The sequence below is a fragment of the Cataglyphis hispanica genome, chromosome 8 (genome assembly GCF_021464435.1).
Source record: "Cataglyphis hispanica isolate Lineage 1 chromosome 8, ULB_Chis1_1.0, whole genome shotgun sequence".
Classification (NCBI taxonomy): domain Eukaryota; kingdom Metazoa; phylum Arthropoda; class Insecta; order Hymenoptera; family Formicidae; genus Cataglyphis; species Cataglyphis hispanica.
The window spans coordinates 4,252,287-4,274,735 of record NC_065961.1 but is presented as its reverse complement, the minus strand read 5'-3'; the positions used below and the strand labels follow the sequence as shown (position 1 = coordinate 4,274,735).

At 38.3% G+C, this 22,449-nt stretch overlaps 2 protein-coding genes across 5 annotated transcripts in view; one reads left to right on the top strand and one right to left on the bottom strand.

Moving 5' to 3' along the window:
• Positions 1-22,449, top strand: part of LOC126851317 (RIMS-binding protein 2) — a 211,728-nt gene that overhangs the window by 15,414 nt on the left and 173,865 nt on the right. The window lies entirely within an intron of this gene.
• LOC126851321 (irregular chiasm C-roughest protein) overlaps positions 1-22,449 on the bottom strand; it is a 125,027-nt gene that overhangs the window by 22,373 nt on the left and 80,205 nt on the right. For all 3 annotated transcript variants that reach the window (XM_050595159.1, XM_050595160.1, XM_050595161.1), the window contains exons 3-4: positions 18,833-19,176; positions 2,340-2,572 (exon numbers count right to left, since the gene is read on the bottom strand). In XM_050595159.1, the coding sequence (XP_050451116.1) occupies positions 2,340-2,572; positions 18,833-19,176 (577 nt within the window). The remainder of the gene's footprint in view (positions 1-2,339; positions 2,573-18,832; positions 19,177-22,449) is intronic.

Below are 22,449 nucleotides of genomic sequence, written 5' to 3'. Positions count from 1 at the left end.
GCCGCGATAATAAATATTATTTTACTTGTTTACATTTTACATGCAAAAAATACGGCTATATAATTACGAAAAAATATAGAATAAAAATATTTTGGGAAATTTTAAACACACAGGCATATTTTCTTTTAAAGAGGGAAAATTCCTTTATCGCAGATGGCTTGTAAATAGTTTCTGAAATTGTTTAAAATATCCTATACATTCTCAATTTCATATTTCAATTATTTTTTATTGATTTTCCTCATCAAGTAAATTAATCGATTTTAAATTAGTCGAAAAATCTGCTCGAAAAATAGCTCGATAGATAAATTTGGGACCCTCTGTATGCATTGTCTCGAGAAAAATATCTTAGCAGGCATGTGTAATGAAAAGTTATGCAGTCGTGATAACTTCCGACGCTGTTAGGACTTGCATAGCCAAACTTCTGTCATGTAATGAATGAAAGTAAAACGCAAAGCGTATGAAATTCGTAGGCATTACATTAATGTAATGGAAAACCCTTATCTGCAAAGCAGTCATTAAGCTTAAGAGTCTCTTTTATGTACGGATAAACTTTCTTTTGTCACGAATATTATAGAAACGCGTCTTGCTAACTCATGAAACTAACGATAATTTTTTCCTGCCATTACGTGTATTCCCCTGAAGCATTCACTTTAAACCGAGCGTAATGTATCAAAGCATTTATTCATTTTTTTGACGATATTTTATTCCGAGATAATTATATCATAGCATGCAACACATTAGTAGAATTAAAATATTTTTCTTAATATTAAAAATAGCCGCGTTATCAAGTCATTGTCACATTAAGATTTTGAATATAAAAACGATAATTGTTAACAAAATTCATTTATATCACGACGCGAATCACGTATAATTCAATATAAGTCGTATTGATTTTTTTCAAACTGAATTATTAATTCTTCTTCGAACTTTTATATTTTATACGTTTATTATAAGTTTACGTGAGCGTGTTGTGGAGGTAATCAGTATTAACTGACGGACTAGATACTTCGGGGCACCAACGGTAACCCACATAGATCTCAAACTTCGTGGCCACCGAGCGTGATTCGGGGTTGTTTTTTATTGCACGGAACTACGCGTTTTTTCGCTGAGTGGATTCAGTCGGCAAGAAGTGCGGCTTCGGTCAGATTTTCAGGGTAGATTCGGTACTATTTACTAAGCGTGTCGCTCGGAGATTGCCGCTTCGGTTCAGCTAATCATGAATAATAATAACGCCGTACTGTGTTAACTCGCGTTATCAATTCTAGATCCGTGTAACACGAAAGTCTCCGATGGGCGTTTAGTTTCGACACCAAGCAACATTATTCAGCCACTCGGCGATCTGTTTATTTTCACGCGACAAAAATAGCTTCGAATCATGCTTCATCCATTTGATATATAACTTGGAAAAGTTTGCCGTGAGATGTACACGATCTCGTATTTTTTACGCAACGATCTGACACAAGCAAGAGGATTCGATACGTTCATCTTTTTTTTTACGACAGATCCGTGACTATAATTCAACTAGTCACACACACACACGCACACGCACACGCACACACACACACACACACATTGTTTAAACGTATCAAATTCTGCTGCTCTGTGCGTTGGTTACCTTCGCACAGATCTCTTTCAGCTGAAGGTTGATCGTCGACTGAATAATATTTTGGATCTTCTCACGCGCACGTCAACAATATACAACCAACCGTAGCGTTCAATAACCTCTTCCACCAGAGGCGTTGTAAACAAACAATGTTTATGTTTGAATATTTGAGATATTTAGCATTAACAGAAAATCCACAAAATATGTTTGTGATTTGGAAATAAAATTTTTCAACTGGCTATTGAATATCGCTCGTCACAATAATATGATATGATTAATATACATATAATTTAAAGTTCTGTTAAATTATTTCAATATATATATATATATATATATATATATATATATATATATATGCCTCTTTTTCATCGAATTAATTATTAGAGAAATTTATAAGTGGAGAATATTTTTTAACTTTATTTTTTTGTACTTTGAATTATGATTAATAATATCTCGACTTGTGCAGTACATAATTTACGTGTGCGATATCGAAACATCTTTAGGAACACGCGCAAAACAGTAAAACGAGAAGCACGCCTCGACATAATATCGATCGGACATAATCCTCGGGGCGGTGTACCGTCCATCGCCGAGAGATATCCGCAAAGTTTCCGGATGCAATCGCCGGGGATTGCTTTCATGGCGATTAATCCGATTTAATCCGCGAGTAATCCTATCGATATATATATGTTGACAAAGATGCCAGACGATGCCTAAAGACGAAAGATTTCCTCACCTCTGCCGGTGGTTTTCCCGCGACGCTTATACACTCGATCACCAGCTCGCGATCCTCGGTGGTGACGAGGAAGTCGCCTTGCAGGATCTTCGGCTTTTGCGGTGGCACGAGCACGCTCAGTCTGGCAAATCTCGATCGTAAAGCCGGCTGTCCGTCGTTTGTCGGCGAAGCCTGACATTGATACGTGCCATCGTCCTCGAGTTCCACCGGATATATGTGTAGCGAAAAATCGCCTGAAAGTGGAAAAAAATATATGATCATTAAATATCGCGCTTTGCGTATCGAATATTTTCCGCGATCATATATGTTTTCTCGTAAATTGAAACTGAAAACTAGTATGCTTTTTTAATTTAATTTACAATTTTTAATTTAATTTCAAATATATGCTACTTCATTGTTTTAACTCAAATTTTATTATTTTTTAATAATATGCAGTGAAAAAGAATTGAAAATTGTAATGAATAATAACTTCTAGAGACTATCTAGATATTTTTATTTTTGGAAGAAATGGAATCAATTAAAAAATTTGTCAGTGAAATTCATTGTGGTAGAAGTAAAAATGATATCTATTTTAGACAAAAAAAAAAAAAAGAGAAAAAAGGAAAGAGAGAGAACGAGAGGAGGGAGCTATTCTCCAAATTGTAGACAATGGAAGAGATCGAAAAAACGATATCAACTGCAGCGGAATATGTCAGTCGCTTACGGCATCGCGGCGGATATGGAATTCATCGCGGCGCGGTTTTATTTTAAATTCGTCGCGTATTCAGGTAAACTGTCAGAAGCCAGCTAGCTTGATAACTACCATTGGCGAATTAGAACGAGCTTATTCTACCGTGAGAAAGAATCCCTCTCGCTTCTCTTTCTCTCTCTCTCTCTCTTTCTCCCTCGAAGAGAAAGAGTATCTCTTTCTTTTTTCTCTCTTTCCGGTGATTTTCAACCATCGTCGCCGCTGCCACCATCATCCCTCGCCGATTTCCCTCGTCAAATCGTGGGAATTCGCATTGTCTGTCGAGCGAAAGTGGCGTCGTCGCTCAAAAGTATCGCGAGCTCGTCGATTCACGCCAAGTCGCATCACGTATCATGCTCGTAACGTATCGTGCTCGAATAAATCCGCGTCGCTCGTGCAATTTATTCTCCTTCCCTCTCTCTCTCTCTCTCTCTTTGTGCGCCACCCCGTTTCTTTCTTCGCACATCGGCACTTTTTCCCCTATCATCTCGCTCGTCCGTTCCTCGTTTCCCTCGATCCTTCTCGCGGATCGATGTCACGCATGCATCTCGCGATACGCCTATAATATCACGCTTCTTGGATCCGACGAGCGGACAAAGTGAGCATGAGAGAAAAAGAGAAAGAAAGAAAGAGAGAGAGACGTTCCGTGAATATTGGTACGATAGTCCAAGGCGCACAGCTCATGGCCAGACGGTGGAAAAATGTAATTGTCAGTCTGCATGCGTGCGTGTGACGAGGGATAATTCCATACAATAAATTGCACCTTTGCGATAAAGTCGGCCGACAACAGCGACGCACTAAAAGCGGCCGAGTGTCAGTCTCAATTTACTATCCTTATAAATAATATGAAATTGCACAGAAAGTATGAAATAAATAAATAAATGTTTCGGGACGATGATTCCATATCTCTAACAAATTAATTGTATCTTTTCAGATTTATCTGCGAGACAAAGAAATATCTTAAATAGAATCAAATAAATTCTATGAAAAAAGAATAATCTTCTAAAATTAATAGTCTATGTAATTATAGCTATAAATCAAGAAGATTAAATTTTAAATTTACATTCAGAAATAGAAAGATATAAAATATACTCTATATATATATCATATAATAATAATAATTAGTTTTTTAGAGATATGAATATAATTATAATTATTGTATAAATACAATTTAAATATAATAATTTTTTTTTTATTTTTATCCTGTTGTATGTTTAATTAGAGTTAATTTTCTAGAGTAGATTTTTTTGTTTACTTTTCATAATAGGATAGTGTACATTCTTTTTAATTGTCGCTTTTGCGCTATGGTGGCTTTTATGCCCGATGAAACGTGTGCGAGCCATTGGTAATACCGCATGTTTCAGCCGGTAAACGTCAGGATGTTATCGAAAATAATTTCCTTGGGAAATTTCGTGCGGTGCGGTAGCGGGATGACGCGAAAAGCTTCGTCGAGTCACTCGTCCGTGGTGGTCGTGCGAGCAAAATTGACGCGCGCTCCTGCATTAAATGATAAAGCGCTTTTTTGCACTCTTTTTTTCTTTATTTTGTTTTTACTGCAGCGGCATATTCATCCGCTATTTCCACCGATGTGCCAATGATCGATTTACTCTTTCGAGTTGCACAGCTTTGTCGAACGGTATTATGTAAAAGCGATTTAGCTCATCAACTAGCAGTTTCTGATGTGAATCAAGTTTGAAATTTTAAAGAATATCTTAAACCGATTTATCTGAATGCCGTGTAATAAATATTGATTTTTATGTTTCAATCTTTTTTTTTTTTTTTCTTTTTTTACTGAAAAGATCTGCAAATATATCATAGTTGCATACACAATCCATTCTTTCAAAATTTCACAGTGCAACTTATTTTTATTTAATATCGTTCTCAATTAAAACCGAATAGCGAAAATCGTAAGCGAGTTGTATCCTCTTGTATCCATCTGCGACTTTAAAAGTCAAAAGGCCAATTGAAATGTACATCCTCTTGCCGACTGTAATTAACGCTTCTCTCAGGACTTTCGTTGAATAAACCTTAGAAGCTTTGATATACCCAGCAGATTTCTTTGTAATGATGGGATAATTACTTTCGCTAGATGTAGTCAACGTTATATATTGTAATGTCAGTCAGGATAATCATCTGTAATGCCCTCATAATCAGTTTAATTTACTTCGACGAATGTAGCTCGGTAATTTTCGCGCTACAAACTTTTGCCACGCTATTGTTTGCGCAGCTATTATCGTACGACTTTCTCAAATAGCTTTCTTGAAAGATCCATATCTTGCAATTTTCTTTATGTTAGGTTTCTTCAGAGTTGCATCTAAACATTCCATAAAATGATAATATTTTATATTTAAGCTGATAGAGTTTGTCAAGATACTATAATGTTGGGGTGAACTGTATAAGTACAATATCGTAAAACAGCGTTTTTCAATCATTGCCTTCTCGATAAATTTACGTTCTCTAGAATTCGGTTTTATTTTATTTATTTATTTTTTTTTTTTCAAGTTTATTTAAAATTTTGCTGAAATGTACATGTCACTACGTAGCAATTTATTTTTTACTTTTATATGCATTTTCATACACTATATGTTTCATATATTTTCTTTATTACCTATTGATAATCGCATTATTCGGAAGATGGAAGATTTTACGGCGAATAGCCAACTGGATGAATGATGATGACACCCATCCTATTTAGAAAATGTTGACGCACCACGGTGTTACCGGGTCAGGAAGTTTTACGGGGAAAGAGATCCTCTCTTCGAATACTACACACCTGCGCGTCAAGGAAAGTTTGTTGCATTAAGCGTGAAAAATTATAATGCCAGAAAACTTTGACGTCAGACAGAAGTGTGAACCTCGATTATATTAAAACTCCCACCCAATTTTTTGAATAATGAATTCGAATATTCGATAAGAAAATGATGAAAATTCTCGAAACTTTCGCAATTAGAGAAAAATGTCGCCGTTTTGCGATTGCACATAAAGTTATCTAATATTAATTTTCGAGAGAAATATCTTATATCAATACGAGTATTTTATTACCGCATGTCCTTTAATATCGCGCTCTAGGTTCCTTCAATTTGAGAACATTTTCAAGGTCTAACGTAACGTAGGACAAAGGATCTTTTGGCAGTAAAGCCAGGAGAAGAGAGCCATAACGATTTACTCGATGCGGCGGAACAATACATCGCAGACAATATTAATTAACTCTTGCGTTGTCCGCCCCGCAACGAACAGTCATAATTAATTTTAATTACACGAGTCAAGAAACGAGCACTGTGTTGCAAACCGTCGCGATTAATTATAATTTGTTAACAGGAAATATAATTCCGTCGGCGTGCCGGAATTTTAACTAACCGAGAATTAGCCTACAACGTGATGTAAAAAATTAGAAGAAGATCGTTTGTAATAAGAGATTAACGTTTGCTTAACAATGTAACTCGAAATGTATTTGAGATTGATGGATATATATTTGCGCTGGAGAATAATGTGTACAGTGTTAATATTATAATTTCACGACTGTGATAAACCTCTCTCGACCTCTCTACAACGGCATCGTTTCGAGGGTCGGCGCCCTACATTGTAAAATATTTTAATGTAAAACATCCCTTCTTAAGCACGGAGTGTCGGTTTTGTTCATTAATACGGGTTGAATTTTAGAAATACGGTTCCGGCGTCGAGAACGACGGAGTAGCGAACCCAAAGTTTGCGCGGCAGAGAGTTTCACTCCCCCTCCCCTCCCCTCCGCCCTTTCCGGATGCATAATTTATGCGGGTACTCGGCTTTCCGCGTAGCAAGACTTGGACATTTTATGTTTCAAAGAGCATAAAAATGGCTGAAGACTTAAAAAAAAATTCTCGTCGCACCGCACGACATCTGCAATTTTGTGTGTTGAAGTTAAGATTGTCATTTTGTTCCTTTGTAGAAAAATCACGTACGAGATACGAGAAAAAGGTTGCGCGATGTTTGTAACTTGAATACTAAAAATTTGTAACTCTGAATACTGAAAAAGCGATATTGCGAGCGAGAAACTTTCTTCCGCTAAGAATAACAGTGCACGGCAAACGCAACTTCCTCCGAGAGGCGTAGAGAATGATATCTTTGAATGTCGAGATACATCAATAAATACATCACGTCGAATCTTTCGTCGATTCGATGTACTTGCGGTAATTGGGTGAATAAAAATTGTAGATAATCATTGCGGTAAATAAAAATTGTAGATAATCGTAACGCCAAGATAAAAAGAAAAGAAATTAATCTTTTCTCGATATCTTGGACGTCGCCTCGTCTTGAGTGTTAATCGCGTGTTGCTTGTGCATCAATAAATTGATTAAATCGTGGACTTGGCGTCATAATCAAGATAGCTTTAACATAAGGCCATTAATCCTCTACTCGGGAACGTGGCCGCTAGTTGTTTCGGTAAACTCTCCCTCTCTCTCTCTCTCTCTCTCTCTCTCTCTCTCTCTCTGTCTCTCAGTTGGCTCTGTAACTAGACAAACGGCACGATGATAACATCGCGCGCGGTTACAGGCCTTTATTGCAATACGTAGTAAATCACACATGGCCTAACTAACAGCGCGGGATTGTCTTTACACGCGATGCGATTACATTGCGAATTTCGCTCGTCGAACGTTCGACGCTCGCGAAAATCAAGCGTGGGGGGCTAAAAAAAAAGAAAAAAAAAGAGAGAGAGGAAGAGAGAGAGAAAAAGCACCTCGCGCTCGATAACTCTCGCGCGCGCCGAAGCTGCGAAAATATCGAAAACGTAATCCAACGGTGTTTTTCCGAAGCTCTGATATACGCCGTTTCGCGAGAACGGGGCGATCTCTTGCAAAAGCTTGTGTGTTTACCGTCGACGGGGGTCGCGCGGATTTGGTCTCCCGGCACGAAGTAATCGTGTAATCAGCGGGCGCGCGCGGCTTTATCTACTCTGGCGTATCGGCATTCGGTTTGTCGGCCGTTCGTTGGTCGCGGCTGATTCCGGTATTCCGAGCCGAGCCGCAAACGGCCCAAAACGATAACATCCCACGGACGCCGCTCGCGCTCGCGTGGGGGGTCTCTCTCTTTATCGCGACGATAATTTGCGTGGGAGGCGGGGGAAGGGGGGAGGGGGGAGGCACACCCTCGATATAATACGCGGCGAGAGCTTTTAAAGGCGCGTAAGACGCCGCGCGCCTTTAATACAGGGGCACACGTGAGGCACACGGGTTTCCTCTAGCCTAGGTTACGGTGTGTAATAGCTGGGCCATAACTCCCTCCGAAATTAGCAACGGTCAGGCCTACAAACGGCCGCTAGGCAAGCGAACGCCTGCCGGACAAGCCAGTCGTGACATTAATCGCGTCTGTAAATTTCGCGAAAGCACGACACCGGGCATAGCTAGCTGCGCACTTGGAACTCGTGGCTGAGTTTCATCACGACGAGGGATGAATGGGGAGCGAGGATAGAGGTGACGCGAGCAAACGGCATTAACGTTCGTCCGGTCGGCTAGTTGGATTCGATCATCGAGGAAAATCGATATCCGTAAAACGATGGCCGCTTTTGACTTTCATTATCTTCTCCCGTTATTATACGATTTAAAGACAGTACTTGAATGAAAGAAAAATGCAAATCCGGAACTAAAAATCAATCTGAAGATAAAGGGAAAAATAGCTTTTTGTTACAAATCAGATTTTTATTTTTCCACGAGAAGATCATTTATGCGTCTTATTTTTCGTTCCAACGCTAACAGAGATCTTCGGAATTATGTGCAGCGGTATATCACTTGACATGGGGGGGACACGTGTCTTTACTTCAGATTTCTGTTTGTATGCACCTCTTATCACGATCTTGAGGTTTAACTGTAGGAAAAGATAAATATTTGCGGCGTTTCCATTCAAATGCCGGCCATCTGGCAAGGGCTAATGCATCACAGATGGTTATCCTTTAATCGACAAACCAACCTATCCTAATATCCTAAGGTCGCGGCAATTGCCAATTAAGCGCGTCTGGAATACTTGATTGGTGCTTACGCAAAGCTCGCATTCGCGCATGTGCAGGGCTGGAGTTGCAGCTTCGAATTTGCTACCTCGTCGCAGAGTACGAACATTACCATATGGATAAGACAAGATTTCGGTAAAAGTGCTTTAAAGCTCAGCAGGTCGGAAATGTGGTTGAATTTTTCATGCCGCGGTGAAAACGTGCCAGCTCTGCATACGCGATTTATCATATTCAAATATAGAAAAGCCTTTGTCATTTATATATTCTTAATTAATAATATTCGTGAAATAAATCGTTGTCTCATCAAACGTCAAATTTTGAACTAAGTTTACTTTCTTGGCGATTTTAATCATAATTTTCTCTAAATCGGATGATCAAATCATCGTTTATCATTTCTCAATAAAAAAATGATAACAATCGGACCAATGATTTCCAAAAAGAGCATATAAAGCTCAAAAAATATAATTTTAAATAATTAATAGAAATTTCGAAGAGAATTGAGACGCTATTCTTCGTTTATTTTTAGATATTTAAATAATAGGACATATCAATAAATTATTTTATATAGCTCAGAATGTGTTCGGAAAATAAAAGTATCGAACGTGAAATATACATATATAATAATGAATAAATTCGATGCACATTTATCTTCGAGCGGTCGTCAATTTATCTATCATTCGAAAGTGTTCCGCTACACGCGAGGAAGGTTGTAAAACAAGCTGGCCTAATATTTACAATGACGGTAGCGCCATTATTCGGGCCAATTATCGCCATCGGCGGCCCGATATGGTCTCCCGAATAGTTAGCAAACAGAAGGAAGATGGACGATATACGCGATGATTACCGCGTTGATAGTGGCGCGACAGGGCTCGCGCGTTTGAAATTATACTCAGCTTTTACTGCCCAGCAGTTCAATCAGCTACTACTGCCCACTGTGTCGACGATCGTATTGATTTCGTAAACCAACTGGCGTATCACGGTTTCTCGTTGCGGTTCGCTAAAATTTCAGTATCATATGCTCGTACTCGCTATTATTTTAGCACCGATAACGGCGTTGATTTGTAACAAAATAATGATGCGTTTGCGATATTTCAACGAATTAAATGCTTATGTGATGTATATACGCGATACAATGGTTATTACATCATTTGCACGAATCTGATCATCTAGACTTCTAATGTCAGATTAAATCTCGCTAATCAATTATATTGTACGTGAATTTTTGATTAAAGCAGAGAGCTTCATACGACGGAAATTTCTCATGTTTCTTTTATTCAACATTAGGTAAGCATATTCAAATGATTGTTTTTTTATTTTCTTCTTTGATGCTTCTTGTTTAGTAAAGTCTTTTTGAATTTTCATTCTAATTTGAATAAAGTTTACTTTTTTGGCGGTCTTAATTATAATTTTCTTTACACCGAATAATCAAATCATAGTTCATTATTTCTCAACAAAAAATTATAACAAATAAATTATAACAATCTCGGATCTTCGAGAAAACATGTGATTTCGAGCAAATAAGTTTGAAAAATATAATTTTATAGAAATTTCGAATGATAGATTCTTCTTATATGTATATTTAATATTTATTTTTGGGTATTTAGATATTGGCACATATCGAAAAATTATTTTATATAGCTCAGAATGTGTGTGTGTGTTCGGAATATTATTATCTTTTTTTTAAACAAAAAAGAATTTTGTTATTGCAATCATTTTCAAGTGCATCTCTCTCCCAAATCACACTTCCATATAATACGTGCGACAGGTCTAATAATTAAACCACGCGATAACGCGATCGCAATCGTAGCCAAATGGAGATCCATTCTATATTAAATTTAGCGTTTCCGATTTAAATGCCACTGATGAGAATGTGATTAAAAACAATTTTCACGATTTTGTCCTTAATTAAGAACATATTTATTATTATGCATATTCATGCGAAGCGATAAATATTTTCAGCTCTTGCCGCGTTTTATTAGATAGTAATTCGCGGAGTAAAGTATTTGAATGTAAATATTTTTTATAAATGCAGTGAAAGCTGAAGAAAATAGAAACGCACTCGAATCATGTTTGTAATAATTCACCTACAAAACAAACTTTATTGTACAATATTTGACGTACTGAATATGTCATTCCGTGATAAAGGGAGAAAAAGGGAGAGAGAAAATATTATGATACGTAAATATTATATAAATGAGATTTATTTTTATGTATAGTTTTTACCACATTTATGCATGTGATTCTGGCAATAAATATTTTATCTATATATTGTTGATTAAATTCCATAGCAAAAAATATCAAAATTGATACATAATGATTTGTGATTATGAATACCTAAAAATAAGTGATGTAGCTAATAATAGATATGTGTCACATTTTTTAATTAATTTTAACAGTGGATTTTAATTCAATATAAATTTTATTAAATTATTGATCTAATTATTTAATTAATTTAAAGGAATAATGAGATAATGTAGGGATCACTTTATTTAGTTAAATTATTGTAATCAATTAAGATATCCAATTAAAGTTTCTTTAAATAATTTATTGAAGAATCTATCACTAAATAATTTAGTGAAGAGAGAAAAAATGGAGAAAATGAGAGAGAGAGAGAGAGAGAGAGAGAGTAGATATAAAACATCCCGTGTTAAATTTATGTTTTAACTGCCGGCACATCTAAGAGTTCTAGCCATAAAAATTACTTAGAGTTAGCCGAGATTTAATCAATTCGCTATCTCTTTTTAGTTCTGTCTCTAGAGGGAAACGGATAATGAATTAAAGCACAGTTAATTTTCACTAACGTTTACGGGAGCGACTCTTTCTAAGCCAGCCCGCGAATTACAATTTCTCATGTAAGATTAAATGAAATGTCGATAAATCGCTCACTTACAAAAAATAGTCACATAGAATGGGGGAGGGGAGAGAGAAAATCAAAGAGGAGGAAGATAGAGACTTGCTGATCTTTTAGTACTGGTCTATGTCTATAATTTTGTTGGAGAGCTCCAACTTTTTTTATATCGCGCCCATTTCCATTATCTCGGCGTTAGACGCGACATCTGCTGAATAAGAATTCACGATATCTCCGTCAGGGATAGAGAAGACGTGTGGGCGGAGGTTTGCGATTTAAATTACGGTCGGCCGAAGTGTGTACCCGGCAGAATATAATATCTCGCTCGTTCGCGTGATGGTGGTGGTGGTGAGAAAAATACACCGCGAAAACCGGTAAGGTCGATTAATCGGCCGCGCGTTGCAGCAGAGCAGAAGCGGTTCCCCGGATCCGGTCGAGCAGGTTGGGGCGGCCTCGATATTGCTGGCATTGCTGCTGCTGCTGCTGCTGCTGCTGCTGCCGCCGCTACTTGCTGCCGCTGCTCTTCTGCAAGCGATCTTAAAATTCCGTATCACACGTATATACATATGGAGAATGAATATCGCCGGAATTACGTTGTGCTTATAATTGCGTCAATTAATATCGGGTGGCCTGTGCTGGCGGCGATATCCGGTAATTATCGGAGCGGAACGTTCCCCCTATGATTCGAGATAAAACTGCCCGAGTCAGCTAAATCTTTCGATAGGTCTCGGATGAATGGATTTCGCGAACATTAGAGTTTTTTAGAATTTCAAACAGTCGCCTCGCAAATGTCCTTTTTTTTTTTAAATAGGCAATATATCAACAGGCACGAGTGTAAAACTGATATTTTTATGTAAGAAAAAGAATTTTCCAAAGATATAGTCCTTTTAAATGTTCTCAATTTGTTTCTTGTCTCTTCACGCTCGTTCAATATATTTATGTCGCGCACATGAATATTCAATAGCGAATTCCTTCGTCTTTGAAAAGCAAGCATTTCGTCGTAAATAGAATGATATTTTTATGGCCTTCGTTTATCGACTGATTAATTGACTAGACAGTGGTCAGGCAAGAACTGATCGAGCAAGTCGCCTCGCTAATACTGCTAATTCCTTTGAAAATTCTTATCGTTAGATCCGAGTAAAGAAGATAATAACATCTCTCTCTCTCTCTCTCTCTCTCTCTCTCTCTCTCTCTGAACACTTAAGCTTCGCGAATTAAGCATACTTTATCGATCTGCTTTACGTAGGGTACATTATCAGATTGAAAATGTTTTAACTTGAGCTTAGCATAAAGTTCCTTAATTGTACATAATGTAATTTTATATAATTTACTAAAAATTCTTCCTTAAACGCCATCCATTGCAATAAAAATAGTATCGAACGCTAGCCATTATTTTCCTTATAGCAACAAACTAAAAGTATAATTAAGTTAAAATTCTAAAAGTCTGCGTGCGTATTTTGAGGAATAGTTATTGCGTAAAGAGATATTTCATCGCTTGTGTGTAAATAAAAAGAGCAATTCGATGAAAATCATCGACATTATTACCTCGCTTAAAGCCGAGTCAGTTCCGCTTTAGGCGCATGAGCGCTTCATCGATTAAAATCTATTCGAGCGTACGTTTACGTGAATAACATCCGCCCGGGGTGGAAAGATGCGAAATCGATAACTGCGTGGTAAGACCGGAATACCTCGTCGATTGTTCACGGCCACGCACCTCCTTTACCGAGAGTCACCTGCTATCGTGATATAAATTCGCTCGAACGATAATCCATTTCTAATACCAACCATCTCACACACGCGCCCTGTAATCTTAATCGCACGTATATCGGATCCCTTTAAGGACGCGTATATCGGATTACACGGCGAATATTCCGTAACAAGGTCGTCTCCTTCCTTGCTACGTAGGCGCGCCTTTATCGAAGGTAGAAATTATGCGACATCGTGTATGTTTCTTTCTCTCTCTCTCTCTCTCTCTCTTTCCTCTTTGAGATCGCTCGAAACAGATATGTACAAGTGTATCGAGCATGTAACAGAAGAGGAGACGAGGGAGGGGGAGGGCATCCGGTCAAACGGGCTCCGGCGCGTTTCGCAGCTGGTTGCAACGCAATGCAACGCAACGTAACGCAACTCGCGCTGCAACTGCAGAGTCTCCGGTCGCATCCGCGTCGCCGCCGCGTCCGCCGATCTTATTGATCTATGGTAGAAGCATTAACCATCGGAGTGTGCACCGAATGTTTCGGAACTAATTTAAACTTAGCCGCTCCTCTCCCTCCCTCCCTCCCTCCCTCCCTCCCCTCGCCCGCGGCATACACACGACGTCGAATTAAAGACTTGACTCTATCGACGCCGTTATCCATCCGTAATATGTATGTACATACATCGATATGTGCGAGATATCGTACGCCGATTAAAACCGACCGATCGACCGACCGCGGCGTGTTGTCATTTCCGGCACATCTGCCGTTGGGTATTTGCTCGAATATTGATATATTTCAAGACGCACGCGTTTATCTTTCCCCATAGCTTGTATCATGTATCGCTTAAAGAAATTCCCTCTCTTTTTATAAAGATTAAAATTTTAATTAAAATAAATTGGGAATTTAATATTGCGGATTAAGAAAAGGAAAAAGCCAATAGAGATTAATAAGATTGTATAGCAGAAAAAATTTTAGATATATATTTATTAGATTTATGATATGAAAATATTTAAAGATTATAATAAAGAAAGTAAGAATCCATATTTCATAAATATATACGGCGTCCTACATTATCACTTATTGTTAGTATGTCTTCGAATAATCGATTTTTTTCTAATTTAAAACTGATTTTTCTTTTAACTTGAATGGAAATTATTTATCGCAAAATTTTAATTTCGAGATATATTTGACTCAATATTATTTAAAATTCAATACGTCACACAATATTTCTAAAAAAAGAAACAAAATAGTATTATACTATAATATCATGTTAAATGAGTGATGCAAAAACTGACACGTAATTTAGTAAAACTGACCCCAGTGCATTTGCCTCGTTTGGTTGTCAGTCATAAAGCTTGAAAACATCGAGCTTTTTCTTTTGTACTCAAATCAAAATATATAAAAACCGATACCGATCGCATAGTTTTTCTCCCGAATAGTTTTTTTCTGACCCTTGATCGCTTCATCACACTAGCATGAATTTCCATGCACTGTGCGTTCTGTATTATTAATTAATTTTTGAGCGCATAAAAATCAGCTGTGTTCTGTATAAATATTTTTTATTTTTATTTTATTTTTTTCTATTTGCAAAATAATTTATTAATTTCTCTTTTTCGCGATATCGTATATATTTATGCGGGAAAAAAATAGGAAAAAAAAAAAAAAAAACTTCTAATTTATAGTTTCTGCGGCTCTTCTCTCATTATGAAAACATGTAGCACAGGGTTAGAAAAGGTGGCGAACAAAATGCAACAACATTGCGGTTACAAGCCATAGAGCCATGGCGCAGTAAACCTGCAATAATTTTATGGAAATCAGGCGTTGCTGCCGCGGGTACGTGCCACACATAGGACGGGGCGCGCTTATACGGTGTAGGAGAAGAATGAACGAGGACCAAGGCATCGTGCAACGGCATATAGTTACAAGTATATTATGGTTCCTCGGCTTAAACTGGATTTCAAACGCGCGCGCGAGCGTTATCGTTCCAACACACACTGTGATTGTTGGGCAAGTTCGCGCGAATATATACGCACCAGCGAGAAACGCACGTACAATGTTCAGCTTCGGGACGTAGTGCCACCTGCGTATCTAATCCTACTTTTGAATAATGCGCCATCGTCGGCAATCCCACAAAAGATCTTTGCGAAAGAGACGCGAGAGACGAGTTACGGAAAAAATCATACCACTTGTGTACATACATTTAAATAATCGCGAGTGAAAGATGGAATATTTAAATCGCCAGTTTAATTAATCGCGTGAAAAATCTAATATTTGAAATCTAATACGTGAATATTTAAATAACGCTCTATTATAAAAAAAAAAAAAATGACGTCTAGTTACTCGATGTGAAGATTTTATCTTTTCAGCAAATAGCGAAGATATTCGAAATGCAGTGATTTTAACGACAACAATATATATGACACTTTTATTAGCCGAATAAACGTAATGTGATATCTTTTTTTTCCGGATTAGGGGAATATTGGCGAAAACGCGTATGATATTTTGGAACGTATTGTGAATGCAGGAAATGGAATATCGGCGGGGATATGGGGGGAGGAGGGGAGATCGCTCTATCTTCGCGAGCACCGGCGACTAATCCTCCGTCCGGCAAATACCGTAACCGAAAAACGAATAGAGATAAAAAAAAAAAAATAAACGCCGACGTTTGCATATATACCGCACCGGTTCCAATATGCGCAGGGACAACGCGTTTCGCGAAACACGTTACAAATTTTGATTGAATAAACGTTCGGATCGTTTCGCTTTCCGCGCGCTGATTTTTGCGGAATTAAATGACGAATGCAGCGGGCGCGGAAAGATACGCGCCGCGTGCCGAAAGACAATCTATATGTTGAAAACGGATACATATACATATATACGTATCGTGCACACATACATACATACGCGTATACATATACGTACATAGGACGGATGAAATAAACCAGTTCGCCGCTCCGCCTCCATCCGCAATGAAAAAGCTTTGCTTTATCACGGTATGCGCAATCATAGCATTAACGGAATTGGAACGCAATTTTAAAGGTTCTCGTTTCATCGAATTCCACCTTCGCTTTATTGTAATCATATCACATTTTTCCCTCTTTAATCGCCCGCTCCCGCGTTCACTTACATATTCGTTTTATCGTTTCAGAGTGAAAAATAACAATATCTATATTTGCGGCGCAACTACACAGCTCACAATTTTCTAACGTGCATCTTAATCGTGATTGTCGCTTCATTTCACTACACGTGTTATACAATTTTATTTGGCTTAATTCGTGCAGTGAATTATAGAGACTTGAAAAGGAATTTCACGCTTATTGAGAAATCGAGCGCGTAAATCACTCGTTTCCACCGTGCCGAAAAATTTGCCGTCGTATATATTTCTCTGACGCATTAATCTCTCTCTTTTTTTTTTTTTCTATCGTCTATCTTTGTCATTATCGCGATATACTGTCCGCGGTAAGAATATCTCATTCGGCTGTGCTTTGTTATTTGCGTTTGTGTCTCCCGAGTTTATTCGCGAGCAACGTTAACATCATCAGCGCATTCGTGGTGCTGAGGCCAGGACGTGAACCATAAAGGTCTTTATTTGAACATCACCCTTTCATTTGCCGACACAATTTACTGATTGGACGAAATTTCTCTACTCCCTCGTTCCCTTTGCTATTATGTTTTGGAATTAACTCGCGAGTTTTATATGAACTTTTGTATATTAAAAATTCTACAATAAAGAATGCGTTATTCCCGAGAGTATCTCGCACGGGGATTATTCGTAGAGACTATGGAGGAACGTTTACATGTGTAAATATTCCTATACCAGCAAGTATTACCGGTGTCGGGTGGCATTTTTTTAGTAACTCGTTAGGAAACTAATTTAACTTTGTAGTGGCTTTTAATACGAACTGTATCGGCTTTATGCGACGTAGACTCGACGCAAGAATAACGCGAGGTCCATCTTTGTTTTAAAGCGCGCTCAACAAAAGCGTAGCTCTTCCGGAAGTGCTTTACAGGGTGAGGGGGAAATCATGGTACAACTGAAAAGGAGGTCACGCCTCGCACAAAAAGAAGCTGAAAGAGTAAAATAAATCCTTTTCGGAGCCGTGTCATCATCAAATATGAATAAAAATATATAATTTCGTTAAAGCTTGTAATCTTATTTTTCTACAATTAATTAATTCTTTTAAGTCAATAATTTTAATTAAATTAATTTAATGCATTAAATTAACTTAACAACTCATGTGATGTATCATTATGAGCAACATTAAATGTAATTCAATGTTAAAAATATTAATTTTTTTTTCATTTTTTGTAAAAAAAATAGGTTTTTTGCAAAATTGTGGATAAGAAAATATATCCTTTTCATTTCTGTCATACTACGGTTTCCACCTCACAATATGTTCGTGCCTTACTGATATTGGTTCTGTGAATTTGATGTATCCAAATGTCTTTTCATGTGTCAAGTATGAGAGTTGCTATATTCCCGAACGTGTAATCTGTGAACGAAGCGAAATATTTTTTCGTGACGCGTAAAAGATTCATGGGCACCTGAGCGAATATTCATACCAGGTTTCATCAGAGATCAATAAATTTAATAATTTTCAGTGAAAATGATTCCATTTTTCCGTCTTATTAATATGAGAAATTAATAATGTAGAATGTATGTACAAAATGTAGATTTTAAAGCTTTCTTTATTTATTTTGCATTGCTATTTTTGAGGGAGAAATCCCTACACACGTGCGTACACATTTTTCGACACAGCAGAAAATCAATACCTTGCGGCCGAAAATTGAATTTGGGCGAGTACACAGCCTAGGGGCGTCGTATTATAGCGTATAGTTGACGTAGTGTATATAAAGATTTTTAAATAATCCTCCCCGTTGGTGCGAAGCGCGCTTTTTTTATTATAATAGGAAATTTAAACGTCGTTAAAAATTCGCACTCGAATGAACGCGTATCGAAAAGCATTAGAGTACAAAATTGATGAAACAGATTTGCGATCAACGTCATTTTGTGAATTGTAAAACGATGGGAGATCTTGAAAAGAATTTTATAGGCTCTTAAATCTTTTAGATTCCTTCCCACAAATAACTAACAAAAAAAAAAAAGTGTTTCGCACAATGATTGCAGATCACTCTCCGTATTTTGCATAATTCCAGTGTCCGCGAGCGCATCCGCGGATGCCCGGCGAGGGATTAATTTGAGCGTGAAAATTGAATTTCCGGGGGATGATCTTATCCACTTACCTTCTTCGTCGCTGCCGATCATGGCGTATCGCTCGTATCCGGTGAGATTCCTAACTGCTCCCAGACCAAAGTCGTCCTTGGTCCATTGAATGGGCCCCTTCTGATCGAGTACGCGGCATGGAAGCGTCACCCTACTGCCAATCACCGCGGTTTGATCCATCGGCTCTATGGCGAATCGTTGATAAACTACTTCCGTCGTTGTAAACGGCTTCTGCGTCGATACCGCTAGCGATGATACGTTTGTCACATTCGTAGCTGCCACCGTCTTCGCTTCCATTGTCATCAGCAGCGAGAGGCAAATTATTAACGGTGCTGTTCTCCGCCCGACTTTTCTGCTCGCGTTCCTACGAATAAATCAGAGAGATTTATTAAATCTAGATACTTTTATATGCGTCATTATTATTATTATTATTATTATTATTATTATATATATATATTAATGCACAACATATAAAATATGTTGCTATAAATTGATCTCAAATAATATAATATGAAGATGCGTTTTAAAATATCACCGATTGAAACAGATACTAATTTAAGTGAGATTTCATTGATTTACAGTGCTATACATGTAATTGAGATCTTCAATGGTTATTCACAATGGTTTTTCAATGAAAATATATTGATTCCACTTAAGAGAGTAGGAGTCGAAACTAAATAAGAAGCTATCGACTTCTGTTCTGGAATTTTTCTAAAAGCACACTTCTTTTCCTTGATATAACGAATATGTAGACTAACGTGTGTGTGTGTGTGTGTGTGTGTGTGTGTGTGTGTGTGTGTGTGTGTGTGTGTGTGTGTGTGTGTGTGTGTGTGCGTGTGTGTGTGTGTGTGTGTGTGTGTGTGTGTGTGTGTGTGTGTGTGTGTGTGTGTGTGTGTGTGTGTGTGTGTGTGTGTGTGTGTGTGTGTGTGTGTGTGTGTGTGTGTGTATGTGTGGCATTTCTTTCCCATTTATTTCGTCGTCTTACCTAATTTATCTTTATAGTCCCATTGGATTCAAAAACGAAGTTAGACGGTTAGAGAGGGGGGGGGGAGGGGGAGATCGTAAAAGGGGCGATAAAAGTATTGCCAAGTGGCGGTAATTTAGTATTGGAAGCAAGGGTGCTTTCTACACGCGCATATGTGTGTGTATATATATATATATATATATATACATATATATATATACGTGTGAGATAGGTAAAAGTAGCACATATGGAATCGCTATTATGAGGGAAGCTCTTTTATGACGACAATTTTGTCGTGTGCTATGAAAATGTACTACGTCTTAACAATTATCGCGCGACGTATTTTACGGAGAGTCTATTAAACGAACGTTATCGTTATAGATGAAAAAGAATGACCGTGATCTCTATTCATAGCTAAATAATTCAGAGTTAGTTTACAGCCGAGCTGTCAACTGTCGCCCCTTTCCATTAGGAATGTTCGTTATATAAGAATCGACCGCTGTCTGTCTCCCCCCTTTTCCCCCTCTCCCTTTCTAACGAAATTCCTCTCGTTCCTCGTCTCTCGTCAGATAAAAAGATAAAAATGCTAATTAACGCTTTCGCTTGATTATCGCCCAAAGTCGATGGTATTTTATATATTTTTTAACCTTGATAAATAAGTGTGTTTGTTTATAGTTTTGTGGTAGATAAATTAACTCGCTTTCAAAACAGAATTATTTTAATATTTGCGAGAGTAAGAAGTAGATCCTGATGAGAGAGACCAGCAACAAAGTTCAACGCGCTCGAGTGTTGATTTTGTTCAGGCTGCATATTCATTAACATAATTATTAATCTTTTTATTATCACTTGACAAAACGAACAGGAAGCGTATCAGGTCGGAGGAATCTCAGGATTGTTTCGTTGGCCGTTTAATTAATTTTCCTTCTCTCGTTTATATTCGTATCAGTTCTATCGTCCGTCTTCTAATAACGGGAACAAGATAGTACTCGATTTCTACCGTCTTCTCTCTCTCTCTCTCTCTTCGTTCCTGTCCATGTACCGCTTCTCCATCATCTATCTACGTTTCCTCCGGTGCGCCGTTCTTATTCGTCCCCGGTGAAATGATCGATAGAACTGAAAATCGCTCGAGGAGAGATTCTTGAGAACGATGTATCGTTCTCGTATGTCTTGTCGGACAGTCTTCGCACAGACGTGGCGCCTCGACGTCGTCCTATGTTATCGTCGAAGCCGTTCGTTATACTTGGAGTCCCTCCTCTCTCTCTCTCTCTCTCTCTCTCTATCTCTCTTTCTCTCTCGGCGTTCTTCGGAGAAGCAAAGTTAGAGGTTCACGAGGTTCTGCACGAGCTAAGCGTTTCTTGTCGCGCCGTGTTCCGTCGGTTAGCAGATAGAGGATGTCGTAAGACGACGCGCATCGTACGACATCGCGCGCGGGCTTTGCTTCTTACGAGCTCAATAGGATAATAATCCCCGCCGGCGGTCGCCCTCGCCGCCGTCCGCCCGAATGCTTTGAATGGAATATACGAGTAACGAGCGTAATAATAATTGCGCTTGTGCTTCGTGAATTCGGGACACCCACCCCGCACCACGATGACGCCAATCTCCGAGGCAATCTCTCGACCGTAAGCGGCCTTACAAAGCGCGCTTCTTGATGTTCGTTTAAGCCTCTATTCCGGATGGACGCGAGAGATATATATATATATTATCGCACGATTATTTAGGGCGTTACGATATATTTTTCCGACGAAAATCGACGTGTGTGATAGATGGATACTCGCGTCCTCCTTTTTTTTTTCCGACATGGTAATAATAATAGTAATAATCCTTTGCGAGGTAATTAAAATAAATTTGATATCGAACGCAATTTACTCATTTACTTGGAAAACATTTATCATACTCCCCGTGACATCTCCGCGCGCGCACGTGACAAGGCACGCCAACGGCTTACGAAACAGAATTGGGTCGTGTCGGAATTGGATGGGATACGTCCCAGGCGATTTTGCCGCCAGTGATTTCACATGTAAGCGTAATATATCGCAGGAAAATATCGCGCGCACGCGCGCGCGTTATATTTAATGATCTTTATCACGCCCATCAGTTATATTTATCATTCGCGTCGGAAATTTCGAGGCCGCCACGAAACGATGACGCCGGTAGGCGTATTCGTATAACATTATGGTCGACCGGTCGGACGATAAAATAGAACGCGTTGATAGAAGCGTAAAACAATCAACCGCGATGTTGTCCCAGCAATTACTAGCGAATGTCGCGATAATCACTTGTGCGTAGGCGAACGCGAACGCGCGCGCACACCCGTTCTCTCTACTGCGTTTAAATTTAAATAAAGTCACTAATCGAGACGGCGTGTCTCTGTCTGTCGGACGTCATGTCGGGTTCTCGTTGGTTAAAAATTTTAGCTCTCGAAAACTTGCTTTTCTCTCTCTCTGTTTGTCTATCTCTCTGTAAATACATTTCGCTGTTCATGCAGCGTCGCGTCGAATCGATACGTACTACGATTTGACCTTCAATCAATTCAAAATCAATTTTTTACAATGTTATCGAGCATTATATTCGCCGCTCTGTTTGCAATAATCAAGTTTTCTCGCGGTATATTGTTGAATTATATATGAATATTTCTCGTAAAGAATAAAGTTGCGCAAAGAATAAATTTTTCAA